The sequence below is a fragment of the Strongylocentrotus purpuratus genome, unplaced genomic scaffold, assembly GCF_000002235.5.
Source record: "Strongylocentrotus purpuratus isolate Spur 01 unplaced genomic scaffold, Spur_5.0 spur5_scaffold_6, whole genome shotgun sequence".
Lineage (NCBI taxonomy): Eukaryota > Metazoa > Echinodermata > Echinoidea > Camarodonta > Strongylocentrotidae > Strongylocentrotus > Strongylocentrotus purpuratus.
Window position 1 is genome coordinate 52,654,647 of NW_022145612.1, and position 26,812 is coordinate 52,681,458.

Below are 26,812 nucleotides of genomic sequence, written 5' to 3' on the forward strand. Positions count from 1 at the left end.
GAAAATCAAAGATGTTTCTTCTTTTTTTCATGAACAAAAAACAAAAAAACTCACAATTTCTTTTCTTGAATGTATCTTTTTATTCTTTTTCGTCTTGTTCACTTTGTTACCTTGATAATTGCATCTTACAAAATACTTGTTGTTTGTTAACTTGTTTTGTTACTGGTTACCTTTATTGCACAACCATGCACATTTCGTTTCTGAATAGTTGTTTCTATAACTTATATAAAGTTTCAGTAATACAAAGGTTTATAGTACCATCTTAAATGAGATATAGCAATTGTCATACACACATCACATTTGTGGTCAAAATATTTCAAAGATTGTTAGAAAACAAGAAATGGCAATAATGTGGAGAGCATATACAGTTCGCACGCATGGACATTGGATCATCTATATACCAACGTACATCGTTTTCTTTTCAACTTTGACACACAATGCTGAATGAATAATCAAATTCTTGTAAAACATTTATCCAATATTCATTTCTAATTTTCTATCTCTCAATAATAATATTGCAGAGTTGGAGTAAATCTACTGCCAACAAATTCAAATTCAATGCAAGTTCATGACATTTTTGTTTTTCAAATATTCATTTAAGTACGAAGAGGAAAGAAGAGTTGCATAGAGCATACATTTGTACAAAAGCAAATCCATTTGAATTATCCCCAAGCTTGATGAGAAACTTGAATTTTTACACTGTCATGGGCATACAAAACTACTAACTACAAGTATACAAAAGCAAGGCTTTATCACCAACATATTGAACATGAGCTCACTTCTTTGTTTGTTTGTTTGTGCTGCTGGACACAGAAACATGACTTACAGTGAACATTGAAAAATCAATTACTTTCTGAGCATTTTTTAAAGAAAAATTAAATTAGAAACAGCCTCCTATTTGAAAGAATTATAAAGAGAAAAAATAAGAAGAAGTGATATAAAACGACATCCATGTACATTTTAACCTAAAACCCTGATCATCAGTCATGTAAATCAAAAACCAAAATGACACTTTACAACTCAAAGTGTCCATTGACAAAACAAAATTTCTAAGGCACAGTTAATGCAAAAATGTCAGCAACAAACAAAAATTTGGAAAGTCAACACCTGTCAAGAAAAAACTGAATGAAGCCAATTTTGAAGAAAAAAAAGTCAAGAAAAAGTAGAGTAAAGAAATAAAATGTCACTTTACATAAAAGTTAGACATTGAAGAAAAAAAAAGGAACACCAGAATGTATATTACATGTTTTAAACAATACTGTGAAACCAACTGTGTTCCAACTCACATGACTTACAAAACAATATCTTGTCACAAAGTTCAAGGCATAGTTTTCACTAGGTGATAATGGGTACTCGACTACAGTGAAATATACATTGGTTACAAAAGAGCCAATTTCAAAATGTATTTTTGATGACCATGTCACATTCTTCACAGCTGTTTATCACCACGTAATGAATGACCCCTAAAAATTGATCAGAAATTTACTTACAGAATAAATTAAGTCTGAAAATACATGAAGGAAATATGGATCAGCATTGAAAATTACTGCAGCATTGCAACATTTGATAAGAAATAAATGATCTTTGTAAATATCTCTGCAATTATGCCTTTTACAACAAACATCTGCTATTATAATATTACCAATATCGGAACGGTTTGAATGATAATTCATCTAATACTGATTTATCATTCTTCATAGCAATATGAAAGTTCATTCAGAGACAGTCTAATGAATAATTGATTCTCTTTTTAAATACTTTTGCAATACAGAAAATATATGACAATGAATGCATTTGGACAAAGATTGTAGAAAACAATAATGATTGTGCCCTAAAAGTTTATCAAAACAAAAACATCTCTCTTTGACAAGCATTGCAGAAATCATAGCACCAAAATACTGTTCATCTCCATGAATGTAATAAGCAACAAATCTAGAAATATCAAGCTCTAGATGAAAAGGGGAGTGTTCATGAAATTATTGCTTGGTAAGTTATATTTCACAGAGTATATTCCATGTATAAGGACAAAACCAACAAAGGAATAAACTTTACCGGTTGGCACAATAGCTTTGGATTATATAACACATGTCCGTTTTAACTTGTATCAATCTAATTCATGCAGGATGGCTAAATTTTGTCAAAAGATACACCACATACAGAATTTTTAAAACAATGTTTGTATGATACCGTTCATGTTTCTCCCACTATCACACATGTACATAGAATTTTAGATTTAAATTCAATGCAAATTTTTAGGTGAGATGCAATTTCTGTCATGTGACATCATGACATTTTGTAAAAAATAAAAAATAAACAAATTAAATTGAACCAGGTTGTGGTTTCATACTACAAAACTGACCCGGTGTCAGAACATTTTCAGTCAAAACCATTCTGAAAAATCACATACCTGAATGTGTGACTATTCTCAGCTTGAATCAAAATAAGTTGGCTGTCTGTATACAATTGTGTAAGATCTGATAGTATGTAACTGAATCAAAGGTATATCCAAAGGACCCAAGCATAAACATTTCATCAGAAATCTGTACCTTGTTTTGGTTTAAGCACTGACTGGAAATGCTAAGGTCATGGGTTCGATCCCTCACTGGGTCAAGACATCATAAATCTAATCTATTTGTGAATACTAAATCATTGACAGCACAGAATCCTAGTTTGGCAAGATTTGTTGTTCCCATAGTCTCCCTATTTAACATCCACATAAACAATAAATGGTAATTTGAATTATAAACAACACTTTTCATACTTTTAGGATAGTAAAAAGGCACATTAACTGGTTGTTTGTCACCCAAATCATCTCAATACAAAATGTTGTCCACCAGAGACTCAAATCTACAAGATTGATCAAAGTAAATCACCAGTTCTTTAAGTTCTCATGCCAGTCTGACTATCAGCTATGGCAAAACATTTAGATATGATAAGTTGATAACCCAGATGTACGAGACACCATGCTCCTGAGACAATTGCTCCATGATGATTTCCTTCACTTAACCAAAGTCAAACCTTCAACCCTAACCCTAACCTTGAAATAAAGCTCACAGAAATTGTTATCGGGGCAATTGTTGAGTTAACCCACAACCAATATAATGCTGGAGGCATTTGCATCAATAGGAATGACTTATCATCACTGATCATTAATTTTCAAATTTACATTTATCTAAATCTATTGGAGTATTTTGAATTAAAAATAATGTACAAATAAAGCGATTATCTGACAAATTAGTCCTTTTTTCAGAAGTAAACTTGGACCATTTTATGAGAGCACCATAAGGAGTTATAATTAAATTGATTTCATGGATTGTCAGTCCACTCAGAAACATTCTTAACATTCCGAACATGTAAATTCTTTTTACAATAGACCTGAATACTATTAATCAAAGTTATTCTTGTAATTACTCTTTTTTTTCTTTTACTTGCAAATTTGAAAGTTAGGGAGGAAAGAAGAAGATAGACAGAGAAGGAAAGAGCAAGAATGAGAAGAATTAGAGGAAGTGACATAAAGAGAAAGGGATAATAGAAATAGAAACATATGTATGAATATTTACAAACTTACAATAAGTGGCTTGAGGTTTATGTCTGAGAACACACAAGTAATTCCTGCACCCACACACAAGCTGCACATCCCATATAAAATCAGCCATGGTACATCCAGTATAACAAATCAAGTTTTGAACTTGGCACTGAAATATTCACGCTTTCTATTCTATCAAATTTGACACTGTGAAATAATCATCTATACTACGTCAGTTTAACTCAATGAAATAGACATCTATGCTATTCACTTTGACTACCTACATGAAATTGTCATCTTCTCTATTTAGTTAGACTCTATAAAATGGTGACCTCTTCTAGTCAGTGTGACTATTTAAAAAGGTGTTTTTCTTCTCATCTTTTCAGTTTGACTCTTCAAATTTATATCTATTCTTAGCAATAGCACATCTAAAGATTTACACTTACCAATATGCTCATGCGTGTAAGCAGATTGAGAAATTTAGTTTACAAACAGGTTACAGAAAATCAAGTTCAAAACTGGACAAGACAACACAGTTTTTGTTCCACAAATGTCTCTTCTTTTCAGCTTAACTCCTTGTAGTAGTCAATATATTTTCATTCAGTTTGACTCCTTGAAGTAGCCAATCAATCTATTCAATTTGACTCCTTAATGAAGGCAATCTTTCTATTCATATCGACGCTTTGTAGTCAAACTTTCTATTAACTTTGACTCCTTAAAGCAGTCAATATGTTCACGACCTACAGGAAACTTCTGTTTGACTAATATCTGGTAGTTTCAGAAACATGTTTCTTCACATTTATCCAGGTAATACGAACACATTAATCTTGCATAATAGCAGCGTAAGGCAATGAATAATATGCAGCAGTGTGAAAACAAAGTACCACACTGACATATCTCTTCTGATTTCAAACTAGTACAGTCCAAATTCAAGTTCTATGGCTCAAGTTGAAATCTTCAAATGATGGAATATATCTTGATTCAATTCATATTCTTTCTTGCAGACATCAATATAAATATTCAGACACCTGACCAGTATAGTCACTCGTTCGAGGATCCGTTCATACCACAGCATAAGAAAAACTACCGTTAGTGTAAATTGTGCAATTTTGACATTATATCAACTAACTTCCCATATCAGTCAATATTTCAAATACTCCAGTCATACCTTAATCACACCCATACACCAACTCTAAGCCGAATCCAAACCGACCTCGTCTTTGACATTTTAGTTAATGTATTTCTTTGTCGGTCTGTTGACGGTCTCATTAGTGTGACCTTTGGATACAAGAACCACTTTTAGAACAGAAAAAACTCACATCATCTCAGCAACATAAGACGTTTTGACAATACCTGCACGTTAAAGTTCATATAATACCAAACATATTCATTTCATGTTGGAGCAAATGTGATTGCTCCAATAGTGCATAGAATGCAAAACTTAATTTCACTTACTTTCTTACTTGTTTCATTGTTTCTTTACAGTAAATGAAGAATTCAAACACAAAACATAAAATGTAATGAAGCAGCCTTTCATTTGGCGGCTAAAAGAAAGAAACAAGTTACCTGTAAATGAGGTATTTGTAATGTACCATAAACATTTATGAACATTTAATAGAGAACTCTTGTCCTTTCAAAAAGTAAGTAATAAAAATAAACAAAAATGCAATTCAAATTTTACAATTCCTTCTTTGTCAAGATAAATCATGAAAAGAGAAATAGAAACAGTGTGAAAATAAACAAATAACTTCATGAATAAGAAAAGAAGAAGAAATAGCATGAAAAATAGAAATATTGAATGAAATTCAAGTGAGATGTATCAATTTACAGGTACATATAGGGCCTACTTTGGCACGTGAATCCTTCATTCACCCAGGCTAACCTAACGCTCAATTTTGAATCCATATTCAGCACTCTTGGGTCCGATGGGCTGGCGGAGGACAATCAGACGAAGACCTTTCTCATCGTTGGGTAGACTCTGCAGGCGGCGCAGACGCTCAGGGCGTGGGGTGCTTCTGTGCATGTACAAGAGGAGGAGTCAAGGAAAGAAAGAAAGAGTCAGTGACTATTCCTACAGGATATTCTCATTGGATTAATATAATACCCCCTTGCACAAAGAGAAACACAGGTATGATTGAAATATATATCATTGATTTATATTTCTATATATGCTTTAGATCAAGAGCTAAAACATGTGTAAGAATACTTACCATTTTCTATACAACTTTGTGCTTTGATTTCAATTAATTGTAGAAATGCTTTATTGAATCATTCACATTGTCTTTAGAATTGAACATAGGACGAAACAGTTCTGGCCTTTCCCCCTTGTACATTTCATTCAAGGTGTCTTTAACCCAACTAAGATCTTCCTATCGCACACACTAGAAACGGAGGAAAGGTCCAACTCACGTGACTTTGCGAACATTGACGGCACTCTGGCGGCTGGTTCTCTGATTAGTGATCAGGACAAACTCTACATCATCTCCAGTGTGGACATCCCCGTTGATCACTTCACTCATGTGAAAGAACAGCTTCTTGCCATCACCAGTGTCGTAATCAAGGAAACCATACTGAAAGGGACAAAGGAAGAGAAAGAGATAGAATGAGTTCATGACCACCATTATGGCTACATTCCTCTTCTAAAATATATTCTAATTGAGTTCATGATATTCAACACAGAGATGAAGTGAGTTCCATACTTCCAGCTTGATATCTCTAAAGTTTGTATCTTACAGATCGATGAAACTTTAATACAAAGCTATAAAACCTTAAATAGGCAATCATGTGACTCCTAAACATATGCAAATCTACATGTGTTCTGGGTTTAGTGCTGATTAAATCTTAAGTTGAAATGTTAAAAAATCGTGGTGGGCATAATTGGAAGTTGTGGTATAATTACGGCCAGACTAAAATGTACCCCCCAAAAATGAAAAGTTGCTGATAACTAGCAACATAGATACAAACACATAAGATAGGTGCAAATCGACTTGGCCTGCACATACTAGTATTCTTCACATTACAAAGTGACTTTCTAATTTTAGCTAATCACTCAGCATTTACAAATTTTCTTCCAGAAACATTTGGCAAATGCAAATTATTCAGTTAACGATTGCGTCAGATTCTGCTTGAATGTGTTTTTAATCATTACCAGAACTCAAGATCTTCCAATCCAACACATCAGGGTCATCAACATCTGCCCATGGGCCAGGAGGATTATTTCCCATGCTAATAGGATGTACAAACAATCTCAAGAACCCAATACTACGGCATCTTCACATGACACAAAGACAAAGACCTACCTGTCCTTTGATAGAGTCCACCCTGGTCCTGAGCAGACTGCGTACTGCAGCCACGCTACAGGCCCAGAGCTTGTCAGAGTCAGGCCAGGTACAGAGTTGGAAGCACACGTTGTCAGCCTTCTGAAGGAACTCATGCTTGTTCAGCAGGCTGGTGATTGAGTAGGGGTAGGTGATACCGGTAGTTCCATCTATCAAGAACAAATCAACACCCATTTATTGGTATGAAGACTTGCCTTGGAGGTCATGTCATTTTTCATTGCACTCTAATCAAAAATATATTGAGGTTCTGGATCTGAAGTTATGACTCAAAAAGTTGTGGATTATCAAAGTATGAATAGAAGTGGAGATAGTGTAGGGGTAGATGGTGCCAGAACTTGCAGACTTCCAGGACAAATAAATATCTCTCATTCAATTTGGACACTGAAGGTACCATAATATCATAAGTCTTTTTATATATTTGTTTCACCTCTGTCTTTTTCAATTGGTCAATATGTTTCATGAATCTGAACAAGAATCTGATATCACAGCTTTCAAACATGCATGTAAACATATCACTTTGAATGAACCACATTTTTTTGCTTTAAAAAATAAAATTAAAAAGGCCTTATGGACATCCAGTATTCGATCTTATTGCTTTTGCCTTGTAAATGAAAAAACTATTTAAATAAGATTCTGCTCCTACTTTGAAGACCTACCTTCATTGACTACGGCTACAAGTCCAGTGTATTCCTCTTGGTTAGGGTCTACGTTACGTAGTGGACGGATGACAGTTCCATTGTGTTGGCCTGGTTTAACATCCTGGTAATACAATCAATAACATCAAATATTAGAAATAAGTTTTTCAGGGATGAACGTCTCATTATAACAAAGTCCCTAGGACCATGCAAACAATTCACTTTAAAACATGATTGTTGTACAATAATAGCACACAACGATGAACATTTAAAGATAGAGAGCAAACAACCTTGTAATAACACGTATTCCAGGAGTAGGAGAGGAATTCATTCTGTCCCAAATATGTCTCTGCTTGGCATCATGATATATTTGAGCATTTACCCTTCTTTAGAAGCTGAGAGAATGATGAAAGATATTCAGAGTTTGGCCTACCTTTGGTGGGATGACTCCGGCTTGTACTTTCTTGACTTCTTCGGCACTTAGTTTTGGTCCTTTGCGCACCGCGATGTAAGAGACCTCATAACCTACATCTAGATCATTCAGGTCTCCGTGGAATTCACTTCATTGGAAATAATGTGAAAGGATGTCGATATGAACAATAAATAGGCAATGGTTTACTAAGAGATGTATTTGAGAAACTACAAATATTTCTGTAAGAATACGGTATAACTATGCAATGGGAAGAAAAGTACTGGTATGCTTTCAAAGACTATTACAGTAGTACAATGAACTATATGCATGTATAGGACATACAATATGTCTTATGTACCAACTAACTATGCTAAGTGTGTAGTATATAGGACAAAATATGTATAGGTTATGTATATAAACATCAAATAGAAGTCTAGCAGTAATGAAGCATGGTAATAAATTACATGAAATACATGAACACCAATTGAATGATTTTTTTACATCTTCCCACATATGTATAAGTGTAGGACAATTGTGTTAAATTTGTTTCCTCTTTTTCTGAAGTATACTTTCATGTAATCACAAGGTATGGATATCATTTACAGTGCCTAAGATAAACTTAATGATTAATGATTTCCTCTACATAAGATGGTTGAAGAATCAAAGATTATACCTAAAATGGAAGAAGATTTCTTTGTCTCGCTTGTCGCTCTCGATGAATCCAAAGTTCTCCTTCATGACCGAGATGACTCCTATCTTACGAGAGTCAGAGCTCCTGTTGAGGACATTGATATTGACTGCCATGCGGGAACCATCTTTCTTGATCTCAGCCACATTGAATTCAACCTGTTTAATAACAACAACAACAACAATAAATATAGTAGTCTTGGAAGCATTGTTTACACCTCAGACACAATATCGAGGCCCACACTAGACAGACAATAGACTAAACAAATTACAGTACTCTAAATGGCCAAGATTTTGTAGGTTATCAGTCAGTTCGGTATAGTGACTGAGGTAACAGAAATGACAAGAGAAAATGCCTAAAAAGAAACAGCCACAGCAAAATACAGACAACTTAAAGTGTAAATACACTGGAAAAGGCAATTTTATGGGAGGGGGGGGGGGGAGGGTATAATTGTCCCTAAAGGCCCAGTCCATACATCCTGGTCTGTAAATTATGGGATATATAATTTGTCATCTAATTATCTTTTGCCCAAGCCTTGGAATTATTACAATTTGTTAAAGAATTGTGATGCTTTTGATTCAAAACAAGCTTTACGGAACAGGGTAGTGAAAGAAAATATACTGACCAAGTCACCGATGGCCGGTGGTACTTTGACATCAGTGTCCTTGGCATGGAATGCAATGTTAACTCGACTTCCATTCTGACCGTAGGTGATGAAACCTATATCAAGCTCCTTGTCTCGGTTCTTACCGGGGCTACGACCCCACTGAAACCATGGAAACATCATATGAACATTGTTAGCGGCTGACAAGTACGATTCCACATCACAAGCATTATCAACATGGCATAAAAATCATACTTGGGATTAACTATAATTAGTCTGCTAGAGGCAATTAGCCTTTTAAACTGCCAAATTCAGTTCATAAAATTTATTCACAGCACTATTCAGTTTGTATGTTATTAAATAGGCATGAAAAACCTCAAGTTTGCAAACGTCTAGTTCAACTCACCAGGTTAGCAGGCACTTTGTCGACAAGACCCTGGACACGATCAGGAAGAACAGTCTCAAAGGATACGCTACCCTTTGGTAGGCGTTTGATACGAATGGCTATCTGGCGTTGAGGAGAGGTTGGATCCTGTAGTAAGAGTCAAAGGCATCAAATTATTCATGAGTCAGGTAGCTCAGCCCTCAAAGAATACACAGCCATTCATCTGCCACAGAAGTTATTCCGAGTAGTTAGCATTCATGAAGCTTACTAACTTTAGTAGAGTATACCGGGGTACATTTCCTCCACTGATTTATGAAAAAGCCAAGTGTCAATATCTTCATTCCATAGAAAAATTATCACGATTCTTTAACTATGTGAACAAAAAATAATCATGATCTCATGAATAAATCTCTCATTTTCATTCTCTGAAAGGCTTCATTTCTTTAATTCATTTTCGTATAGAATCACAATAATTTGTACAGAAGACAACTCCTTAAACGATCTGTAAATGGTTGGACCAATATCTTTCATCTTTCTTAGTATCAGCCTTTTCCTAAATAAATCCAAATTATGCACTTGAGGAAATCATGGTGTGAAACAGTTGAACTCAATGAAGCCCTTTCATTACCCAGAGAACACTTGATTCAGGGTAATTTCTGGCTTAGATGAAAGTCAGAACAGTATTCCGATTTTAAAGGGCTAATCTTTTCCCTGTTTTGCACGATAGTTTATGTGTTAACTGCTCCTCAATGAATACACCCATTACCTATTAGTATTGGATGGTTCCTGTACTAAATCTATGGGAGTGAAAATTCAGTGTTCAGTGTCAAACCATGTTGTATACTCACAGGTATCACTGAGAATTCTGTTTCATCAGACACACATATATCACCCTGTAGGAGATAAAAGAGAAAAAATAAAATAGTATGAAAATGAAGCATAGAGAGAAGTATCATGCAGAATACTGGTATAGAAATACATAAATGACAGCAAACTTGCAACATATCCACTGGTTTTCAACAAATATTACTACAGGAGAATGTTGCTTTTGATTTATGATAAAGGATGCCACTGAAGGATTTCCACTTGCAATTTTCTGAACAACCCCCATCATATCTATGGAATATTTAGAGGCTCTATGGTAAACACATCATCACAGTGCAGTTAACTCATTCTCAAACATGATATTAGGGCGCTTTAGCAACGAGACGGGTCTCGCACTCTTGTTACCGTCGTGATATTTAAGCGCTTTCGCTGTCTGCTTAAGGCGACGGGGACGGGTATCCAATTCCCGCGCTGAACGGCACACCTGCTGCCTTTTGGTGCTAGTGCTCGAGAGCCGTGAGGCTTGGGCGGAGCGCCGGGGTAATGGACCCGCGGCGGTGGGCTGTAGTGCACAGCGGGCAGGCACGTCATGCATAACGATGAAAAAGGGCCCCAAAGTAGTAACACTAGTAGATTCCCTGTTTTTATCTTCAGTAGTCATGGTAGTGCCCTGCATTGTTAGATCTAGATAAAAATTATTTGTCAGCTCTCTCTCTTATGTCGTGTTTAGGGAACGAACGCTATGTTGGCCCAGTACCGTTCCGAAAGTCGACGGGACGGAGAGATTTCAGGTTCGCGCATTTTTCGCTCGCGTTACCGTCTCCTGTGCGTACCGTCTCGTTGCTAAAGTGCCCTAGTGATATTCCACTGTCCCTTCATTCTGGATAAAAAATTATCATATATTTCTCCTTCTTCAAAGTCTTATCACACACAAAGCATAATTAAGAAGAAAAAAATGAAATTCACAAACAAATCTTTATTCTAATGTCTTAAGACAAACGATGAAGTACAGAAGCCATCTCTTTGTAATCCCCTTTATATCCGCTGGAAAAGTCAAAATTCGTGAATATATAAATGAATGAGGAAAACTGATACAACTTACAGCTTGGAGCATCTCACTGAAGTGAAAGAACATCCTAGCTTCCCTGCAAGCACACTTGATGAATCCAAACCCATCCTTGACGGCAGCTACAGTACCCTGTCAAGGAAGAGAAATATCAGGCACGATGACGACTCATCTCAAACATTACTATTTCTCTATTGCCCATCTAGACATGACATACTGCTATTATATTTCCTTGTTACCTAAGATAAATGATCTACAGGGTTTACAGGGCCCTGTTTCATTGATTGTTATAAGCTACTGAAATAATTGCATTTGATTGGCCAAGAGAAAATTTGTCATAGAATTTTAGCATTTGTTATTGATCAGCAGTTTTATGAAACACGGCCCAGGATTTCATGGAAACAAAATTTCACTGATTTTTCCCTGATAGAGTTTCGACACTGCTTCATCATCAAAGGAGACATTTAACACATTAAACAGCCATTACATCCAAACGTTTAGTGGTTACCCTATTTAGACACAAGGCAAAATGTAAGAGACTGACTAATTTCTTTTGGGGGTCAATGAAATACCCTAAATTTTCACTAATTCGATTGATTTTGCTCAAACTTCCTTACTTTCCCATGATTGGAAAGAAGAGAACAAATTGTCAAAGTTTTACTTGATTTCCAGAATCGCTGAGAACCCTGACATAACAGCAGCAATATACTTTTGTTTCCGTCAGATTTGCTTTGCTGACAGCCACAGATGGGTTCAACAAATGATTTACTAGGACATTGCATTCTATACAAGGATTGAATCGTCTAATAAATTCTTCTTCTCGCTTCACTCACTGTTTCTCGTTTCTCTGTGCCACAGGTGAAGGTCTCTGCCGCAGCCAGACTGATGTTAGTGGCCCTCTGTAGGTGGTCTCTCCTGTCCGTTGCAACGTAGAAATGAACGATGTCAGCTACCAGGAATGTGTATGAACGCAGTGTGTCCTTGTCTCCAAAGGAGAGCTCACGTTTCCTACAGGTATGACATATCAGAGGCAAATTACAAATTTAATAATGGAATGATAAAAATATCATCTGTGCTAATTTTCCAAGTAGGATATCTAGTTCTCTTTCATAGAGCATGTTAGTTTAGCCTGACCTTCTACTTTTTCAGAAAAGATGCTTATTCTGTAAATGCCGGCATTTCTGGAGGAGAGAATGCCGATAGTTTTCTCTTCTTTCCCCCTCACCATGAAAGGTGTACTTTGATCTGATAGGTGATGCATATTACCGCTTTCACAAAGGAGGTTAGGATTATGAATATTTGTAGTGTCAACAGCTAACCCAAGTTCATTTAGTTGCAGCATTCATCGGAAAGAACCAAAGTATGAATAACCTTGTGCACGTGGGTATACTGAAAAATATACTCTCTGCTTTGAAATGGTAAATGCTGTTCAAGTCCAAACTGCAACAAGGTTTTGGTGTACATTATCCAAAACAAAAAAAGAAGTTCCCTGACATAAAAGAAATCATTGATGAAAACAATAACAGGTTTTCCTTTGAATGTATCTTGTTATAAACGATGCTCACCCTCCATCCTTTGTGTTGTAGATCAGTCTGCCTGGGAACGGCTCAGCAGTCTTCTTGTTGGTGAAGCGGGGAATGACTTTGTTGATCACTCCTTGGTAGACCTCCTGGCTGATATCTTCAAAGACTACAGTCCCAGATAGCAGCTTCTTGATCTGGGTGGCAACCTCTTTCTCCTGGTAAAAAAAAAAAGATTGTTCGATTTGTTTATTCTACTTTATCAAAATTGTTATATTCATAATGGATTCAAGCTCCTGCGTTTTCTCCTACAATGAATACTTAAGGTAAGATTATAATTTAATGTCTAAGGATTTGCAGATTAATGCACAATTATGTGCAGGATATTTGACTTATCCTCCAGTGACAAAAAAAATGGTTAGAGTTAGGATTTTGATTGGGTATAGATTTGGAGTTAGGTTTATGCACAGTGTTGCATCTGTGGAAGAATTTAGGGATCCAACAAGTACAGTGCATGCATATATGCATTATCTGCAAGAGGGTCATTGAAATGTGGTTACTTGAATAGAACTATGCAAAATTCTGTACTAGAAAGCTGTTCTGAGAAAAATGAGCTCTGGTTATCTAAAACGTTGACTTACATTGCGATTTCCAATTTCAAACTCGACATCATCACCAAGAATAAGATCACTGACGTCACCAGTAAACTCACTGTAGTGGAAGAAGATCTAAAAGGTAGATATAAAAAGTAATTGATATTCAAGCACATAGTAATATGGATGAAACTAGAATACACCACTCGTGACTCCTGTAGCTTAGTGCCCAGGCTAAGAATGAAAGCAAAGTTTTGCTGTATTAGCACACAAGATATCAAAATGAACTATGTTTTTCTAATCTTATTGTCAGAACTCATACGCATGCATCATCAATTAGATATTGAGCTCCTTTCACATACTTGAAGCCACTGTAAATCACACATGTGACAACATCTTTCACAGATGTTACATGTTTCAATCACATTCTTCTTAACATTCAAGATCAAGAGGTATTCCAGGCTCATATGCAATAGCATTTGCAATAGCATTATTTCATGCGCACACCCAGTCCAACTTGTTTTATTCCATCAGAAATGTTGAGCTATAGCTCATCAGATTGAGATTCTGTTAGCTTGGGTGATGGTATTTACATAATCTGACTTAACACGAACCATTGTTATAAAGGATGTCATCAAAGTGATATTTGTCGGATAAAAGAGCTTGGGTGTACATGTAGCCTACCTCTTTGACTGCATCAGCCCGCTCAATGAAGCCGAAAGATTCCTTCATGGAGCAGACGACGCCTTGGTAGCGGGGCACTTGAGCAGACTCCAGGAGCCTTAGATTCCTGGCTTGCATGTTACCATTCCTAAACAGGGACAGCAAAGATTATCACAGCAAGTGAGTTTTTATCAATGATCATGAAAGCACTTGCAAAACATATAAGTTATTACATAAGTTAAGTAGGTGACTGATTTAAGAATTTTTTTTTAAGGTTTACCCGGTAACACCCTTTCTCCTATTTATATTATTTTATTTTGTTTTTGTTCTATGTTTTAATTTTAATTCTTTAATTTTCTTTTTTATTTGTTTTTGTTTTTGTCACTAATATTGAAAGGGTTATCTTAATTCAGATATGAATACAAGTTGTAATAGAAATTCACTTGAATCTAGTTTTGTTTAAATAAAAGGTATTTGTGCAAAAAGTATATCACAGCCCTTCTGAACTACCCTTGAACAATGTCCTTTTGAAAAAGGTGCATCCCCAAAGTCAGGAAATGAAGTAAACATACCCTACTTCCTTCATGACCTTCATGGTTTACCCTAAATCTATTTCACATAGTGTTACTTGAGAATGCCTCCTGGACTAAAACACCAGAGTAGATCACAGATTTTACTCACATAAAAGGGAGGGGGGATGTAAAAACTTTTAACAATTAAGAGAGATAAATTGTTGCCGTGTACTTCAGATGTCAATTAGGCTTCATAAGGAGGAGGGGAGCATGGGCCATGAGTTAGGAGATACCCAACAAAGATATTCTTGTATGAGATTTAGATATGGGCCCTGTCTTAGAAAACACAGAGTTGCAAATGATCTGAAGCAAGCACAACTCAACTTGACTTTCATATCGATCCCAACTCTATACAAGGCAATTGTAGCACTGATTCATTACATAAGTCACAATCGATTCAGATAATGCTGCAATTTCTTGTAAGATGGAGCAAAGGACTAGGGACTCACTCACCTCTTGTCCGTTGCAACTTGGAAGGCAACCTTGTCACCCTTCTTGATAGCAGGTACCTCAGGTGCATCCTCATAGCTGTACATCAAGAAGAAACTCTCCTTTGGACAAAGATAGAAATGATATTACATCACGGCACTTCACATTGTATATGCAAACTACTCGATATAAACTCTGCATAAGTCAAATATGTTGGGACTGTAAAAAACTACTTCAACTAATGCAAAATTTGACAACATGTTTCAATAGTTTGGTGTTTTTGTTTTATTTAAATGATATAACTTGGGTAAAATTATCTGTATATCTAGAACGGCATACATTATTCAACATTTTTAGAATGCTCTAGAGACTGTTGACTTTACAGGTGATGCTGAAGGTTATGGGGTAAGACGAGACATCGACTGGCTGACTGACCTTGGCTCAGTGACGTTAGTGTCAATAATCAAAAGTCAAATGTAATGATCGAGAAATACAAACCTTGGGTACAAACCTTGGGTACAAACCTTGGGTACAATCCCATTTTTTTTCTCATTCCAACTATCCTGTTTATGATCTGCAAACCAATTTAACCAACTACATTCTGACATACATTCTGACCAATGGGTAAATTCAAACATACAAAAACATGAAAAAACAAAAAATGGAAGGAGGTTGGGAAAACAACTTACCCCACTGATCTCATATGCCACTTGTCCAAATTCAGCTGGTCCGGCATGCTATAAAGAAATGAAAAAGAACAAGATATCAATAGACAAACCTTTTACCTACTCGAGAGATGAGCCTGAATTGTTAAGAGTTCAAATACTGTCTATGACACTGAATATTTTATGGATTCTAATTTCAGCAATAGTTTTATTTTCTAGTCTCCACAATGACACGCCAGATACTGCATCGAGGATAAAGCATCACGTGACATCAAATCTAAGAAACGCACAAGGATATATTGTTTATCACATATTTTTAATGTCATCCAATAAAAATAGAATAGAAAACCATGTCATAAGGACTTGCGAAAAATTTATCAATAACAAATGTCCATGGAAATTCATCTTGACAGAAAAACCACTGAAGGTCGCCACTGTGCGGCACCCAAGAGAAAGAAAGAAAACAACTTTATGTTTACTCACTCCTTTGGTACTAGGTGGTTTAGCCTCGGTGACGATGATCCCCTGCAGCTGTTCAGGGGCTAGGATCTCTGTACTGACCAAACCCGGTGGTAACCTCATGATCCTGCTGGCGATGGGTTTGCCTGTACGACGGTCACTGATCATTTCAAACTCTACAGGGTCTACAAACAAAAAAGAGGAATTTTTAGTAGAAGGTGGCAGGAGAAATTGACATGGTAATGAATCATCTCAAACTCTACAGGGTATACAAGACATAAAGAGGAATTCTTAACAAATAAACTGACACATCCTGACAAGAACATAAATTTCTGATTGTAATTTTACCCAAAATAATTAAAACAGTAAAGGATTCCACTTGCACAATGTTAATTGATATAAAAAAAATGAATAGTGAAAAAGATAATGAATTACACATCTCTGTTTTTGACCTACTTTTTGTTGCATTTGAAATTACATGGCATGGAGTAAGCTTCAATTTATTACATTTTTTTCTTCTTCAAAATATTCTTTTTACTGTTTTTTGTCTTCTACTATGCTATTATCAAAGCAGTCTTTCATTGCTCCTAGTAATATTACTGAGAATATTGTTGATACTACTGCTGTTAAATCACAGTACTGGTTCTAATATTGAAATTTGTTTTTACTCATTAAATACATTAGAAGAGTGTTTTTAGGATGAATTTTCTCCAAAATATTTTCTTGATTCCGATAAAATAATAAAGAATAGTTTTTATACTACTGCTACTACTTCTCGTTATCATTTCTTAAGCTACTGCTTCTACTATAGTTATTTGCTATTCTCACTAACAAACAGCAGTAGGCTGTTTTCAGGATGACCGTCAACTTACCTCCAATGTGTAGGGTATCAATGGGCCCTTCAAAGTGGCTGTAATGAAAGAATAGTCTTCCATCTCGGTCACAACACTGAAGAAAGCCATAAGAAGACTGCAATAAAACAATGAGGAAAAGACAAGTTACCGTATGAATGTAGTAGTTACAGTTGTGTACTTTTCAGGTTTATTGCAATTTAGGGCTATTCTGAAAATACAAAACAATATGATATGTGAGGTATCTTAGCTAATACTGATGTACCATGAAACAACTTCAATGCAGAAATTACCTAAAAAATTAACCTTAAAAAAAAATGGAGTTCCATGTTCTTTCTTTTTAGATAGTTTGACTAGATGTTTTTTTATTTTAAAGAAATAAAAATCAAGCAGATGCAAGCTTATATTCAACTACTGTATGTCGGGTAGGCAAGAAAGGGAACTGACAGCAGAGATTATCAGATTAAAGCTACTGACATTCTTGATACTTACAAGCATTTTTTCAATGATTCCAGTTTCTCTGACAGCCACAGGTGCAATGCTGCAATCAAGTAACAAGAAGAACTAGATGGAATTTTGACTGCGCGCAGTCGAAAATGATGCCTCCGCCATAGAGCAATTTAAACAAGTTTGGAGTTTAAATCTCCAGTGGTTCTTGAGATATCATGATAACAATCTCAATGTATGGAATTTCATAAGTTGACCTCTGTGACCCTTGACCTTTGACCTACGTGCTCCAAAATCTATTCAGATTGTCTTCCTATGGTGATACACACTATCATTAAGTTTGAAGTTTAAATCTCCAGTGGTTCTTGAGATATTATGATATGGTGATACATACTATCATTAAGTTTGAAGTGAAAATTCTCCAGTGGTTCTTGAGATATCGCGATAACGATCTCAATGTATGGAATTTCATAAGTTGACCTCTGTGACCCTTGACCTTTGACCTACGTGCTCCAAAATCTAATCAGATTGTCTTCCTATGGTGATACACACTATCATTAAGTTTGAAGTTTAAATCTCCAGTGGTTCTTGAGATATTATGATAACAATCTCAATGTATGGAATTTCATAAGTTGACCTCTGTGACCCTTGACCTTTGACCTACGTGCTCCAAAATCTAATCAGATCATCTTCCTATGGTGATACATACTATCACTAAGTTTGAAGTTTAAATCTCCAGTGGTTCTTGAGATATCATGATAACAATCTCAATGTATGGAATTTCATAAGTTGACCTCTATGACCCTTGACCTTTGACCTACGTGCTCCAAAATGTAATCAGATTGTTTTCCTATAGTGATACACACTATCACTAAGTTTGAAGTTTAAATCTCCAGTGGTTCTTGAGATATCATGATAACAATCTCAATGTATGGAATTTCATAAGTTGACCTCTGTGACCTTCGACCTTTGACATACGTGCTCCAAAATCTAATCAGATCGTCTTCCTATGGTGATACATACTATCCTTAAGTTTGAAGTTTAAATCTCAAATGGTTCTTGAGATATCGCGCTAACAAACTCAATACAAGGAATTTCATAAGTTGACCTCTGTGACCTGTGACCTTTGACCTACGTACTCCAAAATCTAATCAGATCGTCTTCCTATGGTGATAAATACTATTCCCGAGTCTTAAGTTTAAATCTTAAATGGTTCTTGAGATATTGTGATAACGGTCAAACGGGACGTACGGACGGACGGACGTACGGACGGACGGACGTACGGACGGACGGACGTACGGACGTACGGACGGACAACCCGAAAACATGATGCCTCCGGCACCACCTTCGGTGGCGGAGGCATAACAATTACCCTGAGGTTTGGCTAGATATTCATATTCATTATATCAACTGCATAGACAGTGTTTCAGCGGACACAACAATCTTTTTCAAAATAATTGAATGATCCATTTATTTCAAACACAGCGTTACTTCTGATCATTGCCAAAATAACAAGAGGAACATGTTGAGAAAAAAAAGCTCTATTCAGATCTACCAGTGTTTATATTCCACAATCCACACAATATTTTACATGGAGTCAACTATAAAAAAAATTGATGGTTAACCATGGTGCTCTGCTCAAAGGAAAAAAAGAATACATCATCATATTGCTTGTGAGTTATTGTAAATTTGAATTAACAAAATGAACATGCACATTCACAGGAGCCTTTTCGCATTCAAAGGGGGACAAAATCTTCTCAGGAAGGCTATTTTGATATATTTTCAAGGCAGCTTTCAGAGCTTCTCTAAGCCTCTCTTAGCTACTTTAAATCTAAAACTATAAAAAATAAATGGAAAACTAATTACCGTAGATACAAAAACTACCAAACATGACTAAAAAATCTTTGGCTGAAAATAAAGAAGCAAACTCTAGAACTTACCCATTGTTGATTTGTGGGCCTGGTCCTGGGTAACTTGTGGATCGTGAAAAGTTAGGCTGCCACCATTAGGGGAGAAGCTCTGCTTGTTGTAGTTGGAATTGTTTGATTGGTCTTGGGAGTTACAGCGCTGAAAAGGACAAAAATCAATATACATCATATCATAAGGAGGGCAGAAGCAACATGTCATAAAGAGGATAGAAATCAATATACAACATGCAACATAAATAGAAGGGTATTCTTCATTCAAATGTGTTTTTATACAAGTGGGAGTAATGCTGGAAAAGGCACAGTGATTGATCCAGATATCTGAGTACTGGTAATCCAACCCCTGGAGTCTGATCAGAGATTACCAGTAATCTTGTCATGTTTACATTAAAACCCATAGAATTATCTAATAAAAATACATCATTATCATGTCATTTAACTTAATACAATAAATTAAAAAAAGAAGTCATTGGGTTACATTAAAAAAACTAATTATAGATCGCCTCATTCACCTGTATCATATTGAAACCGAAAGAACTCCCCTGAAGCAAATGATTTCATTACAAAAGGGCCGGGAATCAATCAAGTCTCTCATCAAGCATAAAAGCATTTTCTTTCATAACTCAAGACACACAAACTACAATTTACCATTACACATTTTAAAGAAAACTACTGTATATTTTACGCATTTAAAAGGGGAAAAAAGCATTAACTTCATAAAGCAGCATATTAAGAGACTACACAAGGACTGTCTAAAATGTCATGTTAAGAACCTGATACATGTACACAACCTGGCTTGCATTACATCATCACAATTGTGTCCATGCCAAGACCATTGCCAAGTATGGCCTCAGACTTAATTATGGCTTGAGCGGTTCGAGACGAAGATGCACATTGAAGAATGTAAGATGGCATCCAAATGCTTAACTATATGCATGCACATTGTCTATGTTGTTGTTACATGCAGTACATGTATGAACTCCATGCACTACATTACAATTTGACTTGTAATGTACATGTAGCATTAAAAATAATGTGGATTTTTGTTTTCATAAAAGATGACAAAAAGATGAATCATGCTTACTATACAGGCTAAGGGTACATTCCTAGAATTAATTCTTCAGAAAAGACTGGTTTCTCTCTGTTTCCTAAATCTGTCTGCTTGGAAAATGCACAACATCAATTAAGATAATCCTCAAAACATTCACTAATTTATTTCCTCATTTCTTTTATTAAACTCTGTACTGGTTCTTGCAATTAGATTGGATCCGTGTGACACATCTTCAAAATGTGAGTATGTGATGATATGAAAAGCTATGGTGTAGATCTACATCTGTTTGTTTCTCATTACTTGAGAAGCCTTTTGCCACTCAAATACGAAACATGCACAACATCATTGGTTGGCTCCGACAGATGTACGTGCCATGCAAACAGCAGACGGGAAATCATGCAAACAGACATTTAGACTACCACAGTTGATCATGCTCTACAAAGATAATGTCATCACATATTCACACACAGACGTGACAAGCATGAAGGAATGCGGTAATGTGAAACCTACATCACAAGCACGTGATCTGGGTTAACTCGCATGCTGCTGTGTCTTACAAACTACCCCAGGTAGAGCCTCATAACAATAAATACAGGATTGATACAAGCATGTGAAGTGATTGTGTACACCTGTATGTGTAGTTTGTGTACATGTCATGCATGTCACAAAATAGTGATATTATGTTGCGGTTGTTGTATCTTTATCTGGGAATATAAATTTTGGCAGTACAAAATGCCTGCAGCATTAGGCCAATTAAGGGTTGATCTCAATTTGTGTTTGTTTGTTAATTTCATTTTGCTTTGTTTTGTGTTGATAATAGATTTCTAGCCGGTTGGTATTCCATGGGATGATAAGTGTTCAGGTACCGTGTAACTTCATTGTTGAAAAATCAGACTAAAATAGGGGAAGCAAGATTATGGGTGGTGAAAGTACTCCTGCAATTACATGTATAACTATGATTTCAGAGTTATGGAATTGTTAATGTTCTAATTGAAAATCTAAAACTAACTTTCACTTTCTTTAATAGCATACAGGTAAAGTACATGTAGGCCATTTTTCTTTAAACTTCAGGGATGTTATCAATCACATTGTCAGACAACTAGATACAATATATATATTTATTATCTATAAAAGGCTTCCAAGTGGTACAATAAATCAGTGTATTCAATATCTTTAGCGCAGTACCCTGAGGACTGACCAATATTGTTTTCATATTGCTCAGTCATCCAGGAACTTCAACTATCGATATCGATATCATGATGATTGATATCACACAAAAATAAAGCAATATTTACTGAGGTAAGTCAAATTTTGTTATTTCACTAGTCAGACTAATATAGATAATATTAAGAATATTGTATGGCTTTGTTTTTGTATGATACAAAATAGATATTGCTCTCTAAGACAATATTAGACTTACAAGCAGCATCTAATATTAGACTTGTCTTTGACTCGTCCAATACTGTCGTAGCTCAAGCAATATATTCTTGTATCACACTCAAAGCCATCCAATATTATATAAATATTCAATTCATGTTTTTGATTGCCGTGTTATAATGTTACATAATACATAGTGCCTTTTAAAATGCTAATTCAATCCCCAATATCAATGATTACTGACACAAACTCTTCATAATATGTTGCCACCTGAAATGACTGTAATGGAGAACAAAAATCAAACTTACCTGGATCTTCCACTGCTGAGGACTCGCCATTTTGTAAAATCCTTGTTTCTGACAAATTCTATCTGAGATTGATACAACTTTTAAAATTGAACAGTGGAGTTGAAAGGTCTCTTTAACAGAAAGCGGAAAGTCAAGTTGGTATTTCAATAAGTCTTCAGTTGGCAAAGTGCTGTTTTTCTAAAGTTCAAGTGTAACGTTAGTTGACTCGACTTGCAGATCTTAGTATTCAAGGTGCTGTGTTGAGCTGGGTTGAGGTGACGGATAGAAGACTTTTCAGCAAGTATTGCATCTCATGGGGTAGCTTGAATGAAGATAGGGAACTGTCAAAAGAAGAAAAAGAGAAGAGCCTCATCATCATGAGTTCGTGGAAAATCCTGAACAAAATGAATAATTATGACCGGGTATGATTATGACAGCACTATTTTCAAATTTAACAAGTAATCAAATATTACATTCCAACAAACTCTAACCTCTTTCGATAGTTTGCCATGTTAGTTCTGCCTGAAATGCAATACACACGGTGTACGCCAAAAAAATGTGATCCCATTGCCAATTTGTTACTTACTTTATGATAATAGTAAGGCTGCGACGAGAAGTCGAATACTCGAGTACTCGCACTGTTGACAACTACTCAAGTACAATTTTCTCGTACTGGAATAGTCAGCCGCCATTTTTTCTTCTTTTTTTTGCCCGCGCCTGGCACTGTCCAGGCCGACACTTACCCATGCCAGGGAGAGCGCCGGCCGCCGGCATGGTACCATGGGTTAAAAAATGTTTCCCAGCTCAATCACTGTCAACTCACCACTCAGAAACTGGGACCAAATGTCCTTATATTTGTTTGGACTCGGAAGAAAATGAATTATCTGTCATCTTTCGTTTTAAAAACTGCATTGTTTACTACATGTATTATTATTATTATTAAATCGGCGCCTTCAATTGCAATTGTTTTTAGAGATGGACCTGGGATACTTCATCCGTAGTATGGTGGTGGCAACAACAACAAAACAACAAAAACAAATTAATTAAAAGAATTATAAGAAAAAACATAGTGTCCGAGTATTCAAGTATTGGCCTGTAAGCCTGGGAGTGTACTCGAGTACCTCATTATACGGTTATGCACAGCCTTAGATAATAGTGGTTAGTTTAGTAGAATAAGGCACACAAGTGAAGTTTACAAAGTTCACTGCACTCATGACTTTTTACACAAATCGTTATTATCGTAATGCAAGTATCAAATTGGCAACGCAAAACACCTAGGACAAGTACCCCCTCCGACAACTACCCCCCGAACAACTACCCCTCAGACAACAATCCCCTGGGATAGTTGTCCGGGGGTAGTCGTTCTAGAGGATGGTTGTAATAGGGGTAGTTTTCTGGGGGGTATTTGTACGGGGGGTAGTTGTCCTGTGGGGTAGTTGTCTGGGGGGTATTTGTCCCGGGGTAGTGGTCCTGGGGGTAGTTGTCCTAGGGGGTAGTTGACTGGGGGTGGTAATCCGGGGGTGGATTTCCAGGGGTAGGTGTCCGGATATGTTAAATCGCATATTACGTCGTTAGCTCATTATCATAAGGAACATGTAGAAGGTAAGCAAATCATTATCACTACTGTATCAAATTTTCCAATTTTTGGTTGAATTCTTGACTGATTTGAAAGTGCTTTTTATAAGAAGAAAGAAGAGTCAATATACTCAGTCGAACTCTGAAGCCAGTGTGCACGGTTTGTCGGGTACGGGAAGATTTGATTACTAACATATATATTTGGTTTTATTTACAGTACTCTTCACGCAGGGGTACGGGTGCCAATTAAGGATACATGAAGGTGATATCAATATAATATTATTATGATCACCCATGACGGAAGGTTTTGCTCTCAAAGCAAACTTTTTCAAGAAAACGGGCAGATTAGCTGAAAATAAGTCGCTATATTTTGATGTTTTACAATGGTTTTGGATGGTATTTTGATGGTATATGAATATTAGATCTATTTTCTTTCGAATCATTTTTTTAAAGACCAAAGTGTTAAGTCTTGCTAAAGTAAAACAGGGAAGAGGTTTTCACCATATTTTCGGCAAAAACTGATATTATTCTCCCCCCTTAAAACCAAGGATTCCGTCTGTATACAGTAGGGCGCTGGTCCGAGATAAAGATTGTCTGCATAAACGAGGATCCTCTTCGTAAACGCGGACCGATGCGTCTTCAAAAATAAGGATAGTCCGTATTTTCGCAGACGTTCCATATTTTCGATCAGCACCTCGGACAACCCATAAAAGTAGACGTTGAACTTATGCCGAATCCATTTTTTGCATCGCCAGTGGGCGATTTGGTAACCCGAAACCCGCAGAGCGCCGATGGTGGGTTGCGGGCAGGTGCGCTCCTGTGTGAAGTTATCTACCGTAATGAGGATCTGAGATATTACGGTAGATAACTTCACACAAGCGTATGCACTTGTATTGTGCAGCGGTTCGCTGTGAAACCTGTGAAAAAGTGTATACTATATCAATGTTTATTCGAAAAATACTCTAAAAATAACAAGAAACTTTACACGAAACAGGTAATAAACATAACGACTTTTAACTCATGATCTTTAAGTTTATTTGGACATTTAATGATATTTACTTCATTTTGGGTATGTTTTAGTAGGGTATCTCCACGCCGGAGTTACGGGTCAAATTTTGGATAGGCTTCTGAACAAGCGCCCTTATTTTTGAGGACGCATTTTGTCCGCGTTTATGAGGATGATCCTCATTCTCATTCTCAGACCAGCGCCCCTATTGATATGGGGAAGGTTGATAAATGTAAGTTTTATAAAAGAATTCCCCATGCCAAACAGTTATTTCTGTCTACCCATGTCATGGCCAAGGCCAAGCAAACACAGTCACACTAATTACTCACAGGCAGTCATCATTACTGAGTCATTCTCACATGTAACATACACAGTCCACATTGTGCTATGCAAGCTCTCTTTCATTCATTCATTGACTGTAGGCAGAGCAAGTGCCGTCGACTCTTTGTTCGAGAGGTGAATAAAACATCATAAACTGACGAATGATTGATTACATGTGAGATATTTGAGATCATATCAATAGCTTCGATATAAAAATCACTCAAAATGCAATTCTTTATGTAAAAAAGACATTTACCAAATAAAAAGAAGATATAGAAATTCTCACCTCAACACCGCACAACAGCACTTCTGCCCTCCGCCATAGTTTCACAAGCAACTTACTAAGTACGCGCGCGCGGCCTGAATCAGTGCGCTGCGCGCGCGCTAGTTGGAAAAAGCTTGAAGAAGAAAAATAGACCTTTACATTAGAGGAAAAAGCAGAAACAGAAACACAGTTCTTGTTCTTGGTTCCAGTGGCGGATCCAGGGGGGGGGGCCCCGGGGGGCCCGGGCCCCCCCCCCCCCCTTGAGAAAAAAAATCATGTAAAATCACGTGATTTTTACCTTTTTTGGGGGTTGGGGCCCCCCCCCCTGGCGCTCAAGGGGGGGGTGCAAATTGAAAAAATTTGAGGATCAAAAAAAAAAATGCGATCACTACCCCCCCCCCCCCCCCCCCCCCCCCCCCCCCCCCCCCCCCCCACTGAGCGAATTTTTGGCCGGCGCGTTTTTCAAATTTTCGGGAGCAAAAAAAAAAAAAAAAAAAAAAAAAAAATTGAGGGTCAAAAAAAAAAAAAATTTGCTCACTACCCCCCCCCCCCCCCACTGAGCGACTTTTCGGCCGGCGCGATTTTCAAATTTTCGGGAGCCAAAAAAAAAAAAAGTTGGGCCCCCTCCCCTAAGAAATCCTGGATCCGCGCCTGCTTGGTTCTTGGTTGGTTGGTTGGTCCTCCAAAATACTCGTCTGAGTTTTAACTGGAGGTTATTACGTTGAAGCTGGAAACAGCACAAAACAAATAAATTAAAGCAAACAGACCGTCAACGAAAATAGATCTTGACCCCCGAATTATAACAATGTAATAAATAAACAAAAAGGAAAAACCTTACTGAAAGAAAGCATTTTTTTTCGGGGAGGATGGGGGAGGATGATGGTAGTTGGTGAGAGTAGGTTGGGGTCATCGTTGAGCAACAAGGTCGATTGTCTATTTAAGTGTAATGTTCAGCTCTTATGAATATGAAATTGCATTTTTGAATAGTCAAGATTTTCGCTCAGGCAAAATAGTGAGCCTGTTCCCCCATAACTATTATTTCTCTCTCTCCTCGGGTTTTATAATGAAGACAATTAATAACAGTGACGGATTCAGGGGGCACAGGGGAGCATGCACTGCCCCTCCCCCCCGGTAAATAAAGGGGGAAGGGGAAAGAGAAAGGGTGAAAAGGATAATAGGAGGGGAAAATAGAAAAGGGAAGAGAGAAAGAAGAAGAAATTAGGTAGGAGAGAAAAGGGGAGGGGAGAAAAGGAGGAAACGAAGAAAGGGGAAGAGAGAGGAGAGAAAAGGCGTAAAAGGAGAATAATGAAAAGCCAGCCTGGAAAAA

The 26,812-nt window shown here is 36.7% G+C and overlaps 1 protein-coding gene across 2 annotated transcripts; it reads right to left on the minus strand.

Moving 5' to 3' along the window:
• Window positions 1-60: 60 nt before the first annotated feature.
• On the minus strand, window positions 61-25,588 carry LOC584092 (cold shock domain-containing protein E1). 2 transcript variants are annotated; one of them, XM_783972.5, is made up of 22 exons: window positions 25,507-25,588; window positions 22,340-22,659; window positions 19,619-19,745; window positions 17,724-17,772; window positions 17,253-17,349; window positions 16,405-16,565; window positions 15,946-15,993; window positions 15,281-15,378; window positions 14,277-14,403; window positions 13,641-13,727; window positions 13,045-13,217; window positions 12,313-12,487; window positions 11,516-11,611; window positions 10,437-10,481; window positions 9,610-9,735; window positions 9,225-9,365; window positions 8,585-8,757; window positions 7,933-8,059; window positions 7,521-7,623; window positions 6,826-7,013; window positions 5,936-6,096; window positions 61-5,541 (listed from the first exon to the last, which is right to left on the minus strand). In XM_783972.5, exons 4-22 carry the CDS (start codon window positions 17,727-17,729, stop codon window positions 5,409-5,411), a joined length of 2,265 nt encoding a protein of 754 aa, XP_789065.4. In that variant the 5' UTR covers window positions 17,730-17,772; window positions 19,619-19,745; window positions 22,340-22,659; window positions 25,507-25,588; the 3' UTR covers window positions 61-5,408. The 2 variants fall into 2 exon arrangements, with proteins under 2 accessions (XP_789065.4, XP_030856207.1); XM_031000347.1 differs by lacking the exons at window positions 22,340-22,659; window positions 25,507-25,588 and adding an exon at window positions 16,632-16,648 and having other exon boundaries at window positions 16,405-16,548; window positions 19,619-19,656.
• Window positions 25,589-26,812: the final 1,224 nt, after the last annotated feature.

Bases quoted from the DNA above. Each gene is read 5' to 3' on its own strand.
- LOC584092 (XM_783972.5), bottom strand. The intron at 15,379-15,945 runs GTAAGTTGTTTT...CTTTGTCCAAAG, and splicing joins TGGCATATGAGATCAGTGGG to GAGAGTTTCTTCTTGATGTA. The intron at 14,404-15,280 runs GTGAGTGAGTCC...GTCCCTGTTTAG, and splicing joins CAAGTTGCAACGGACAAGAG to GAATGGTAACATGCAAGCCA.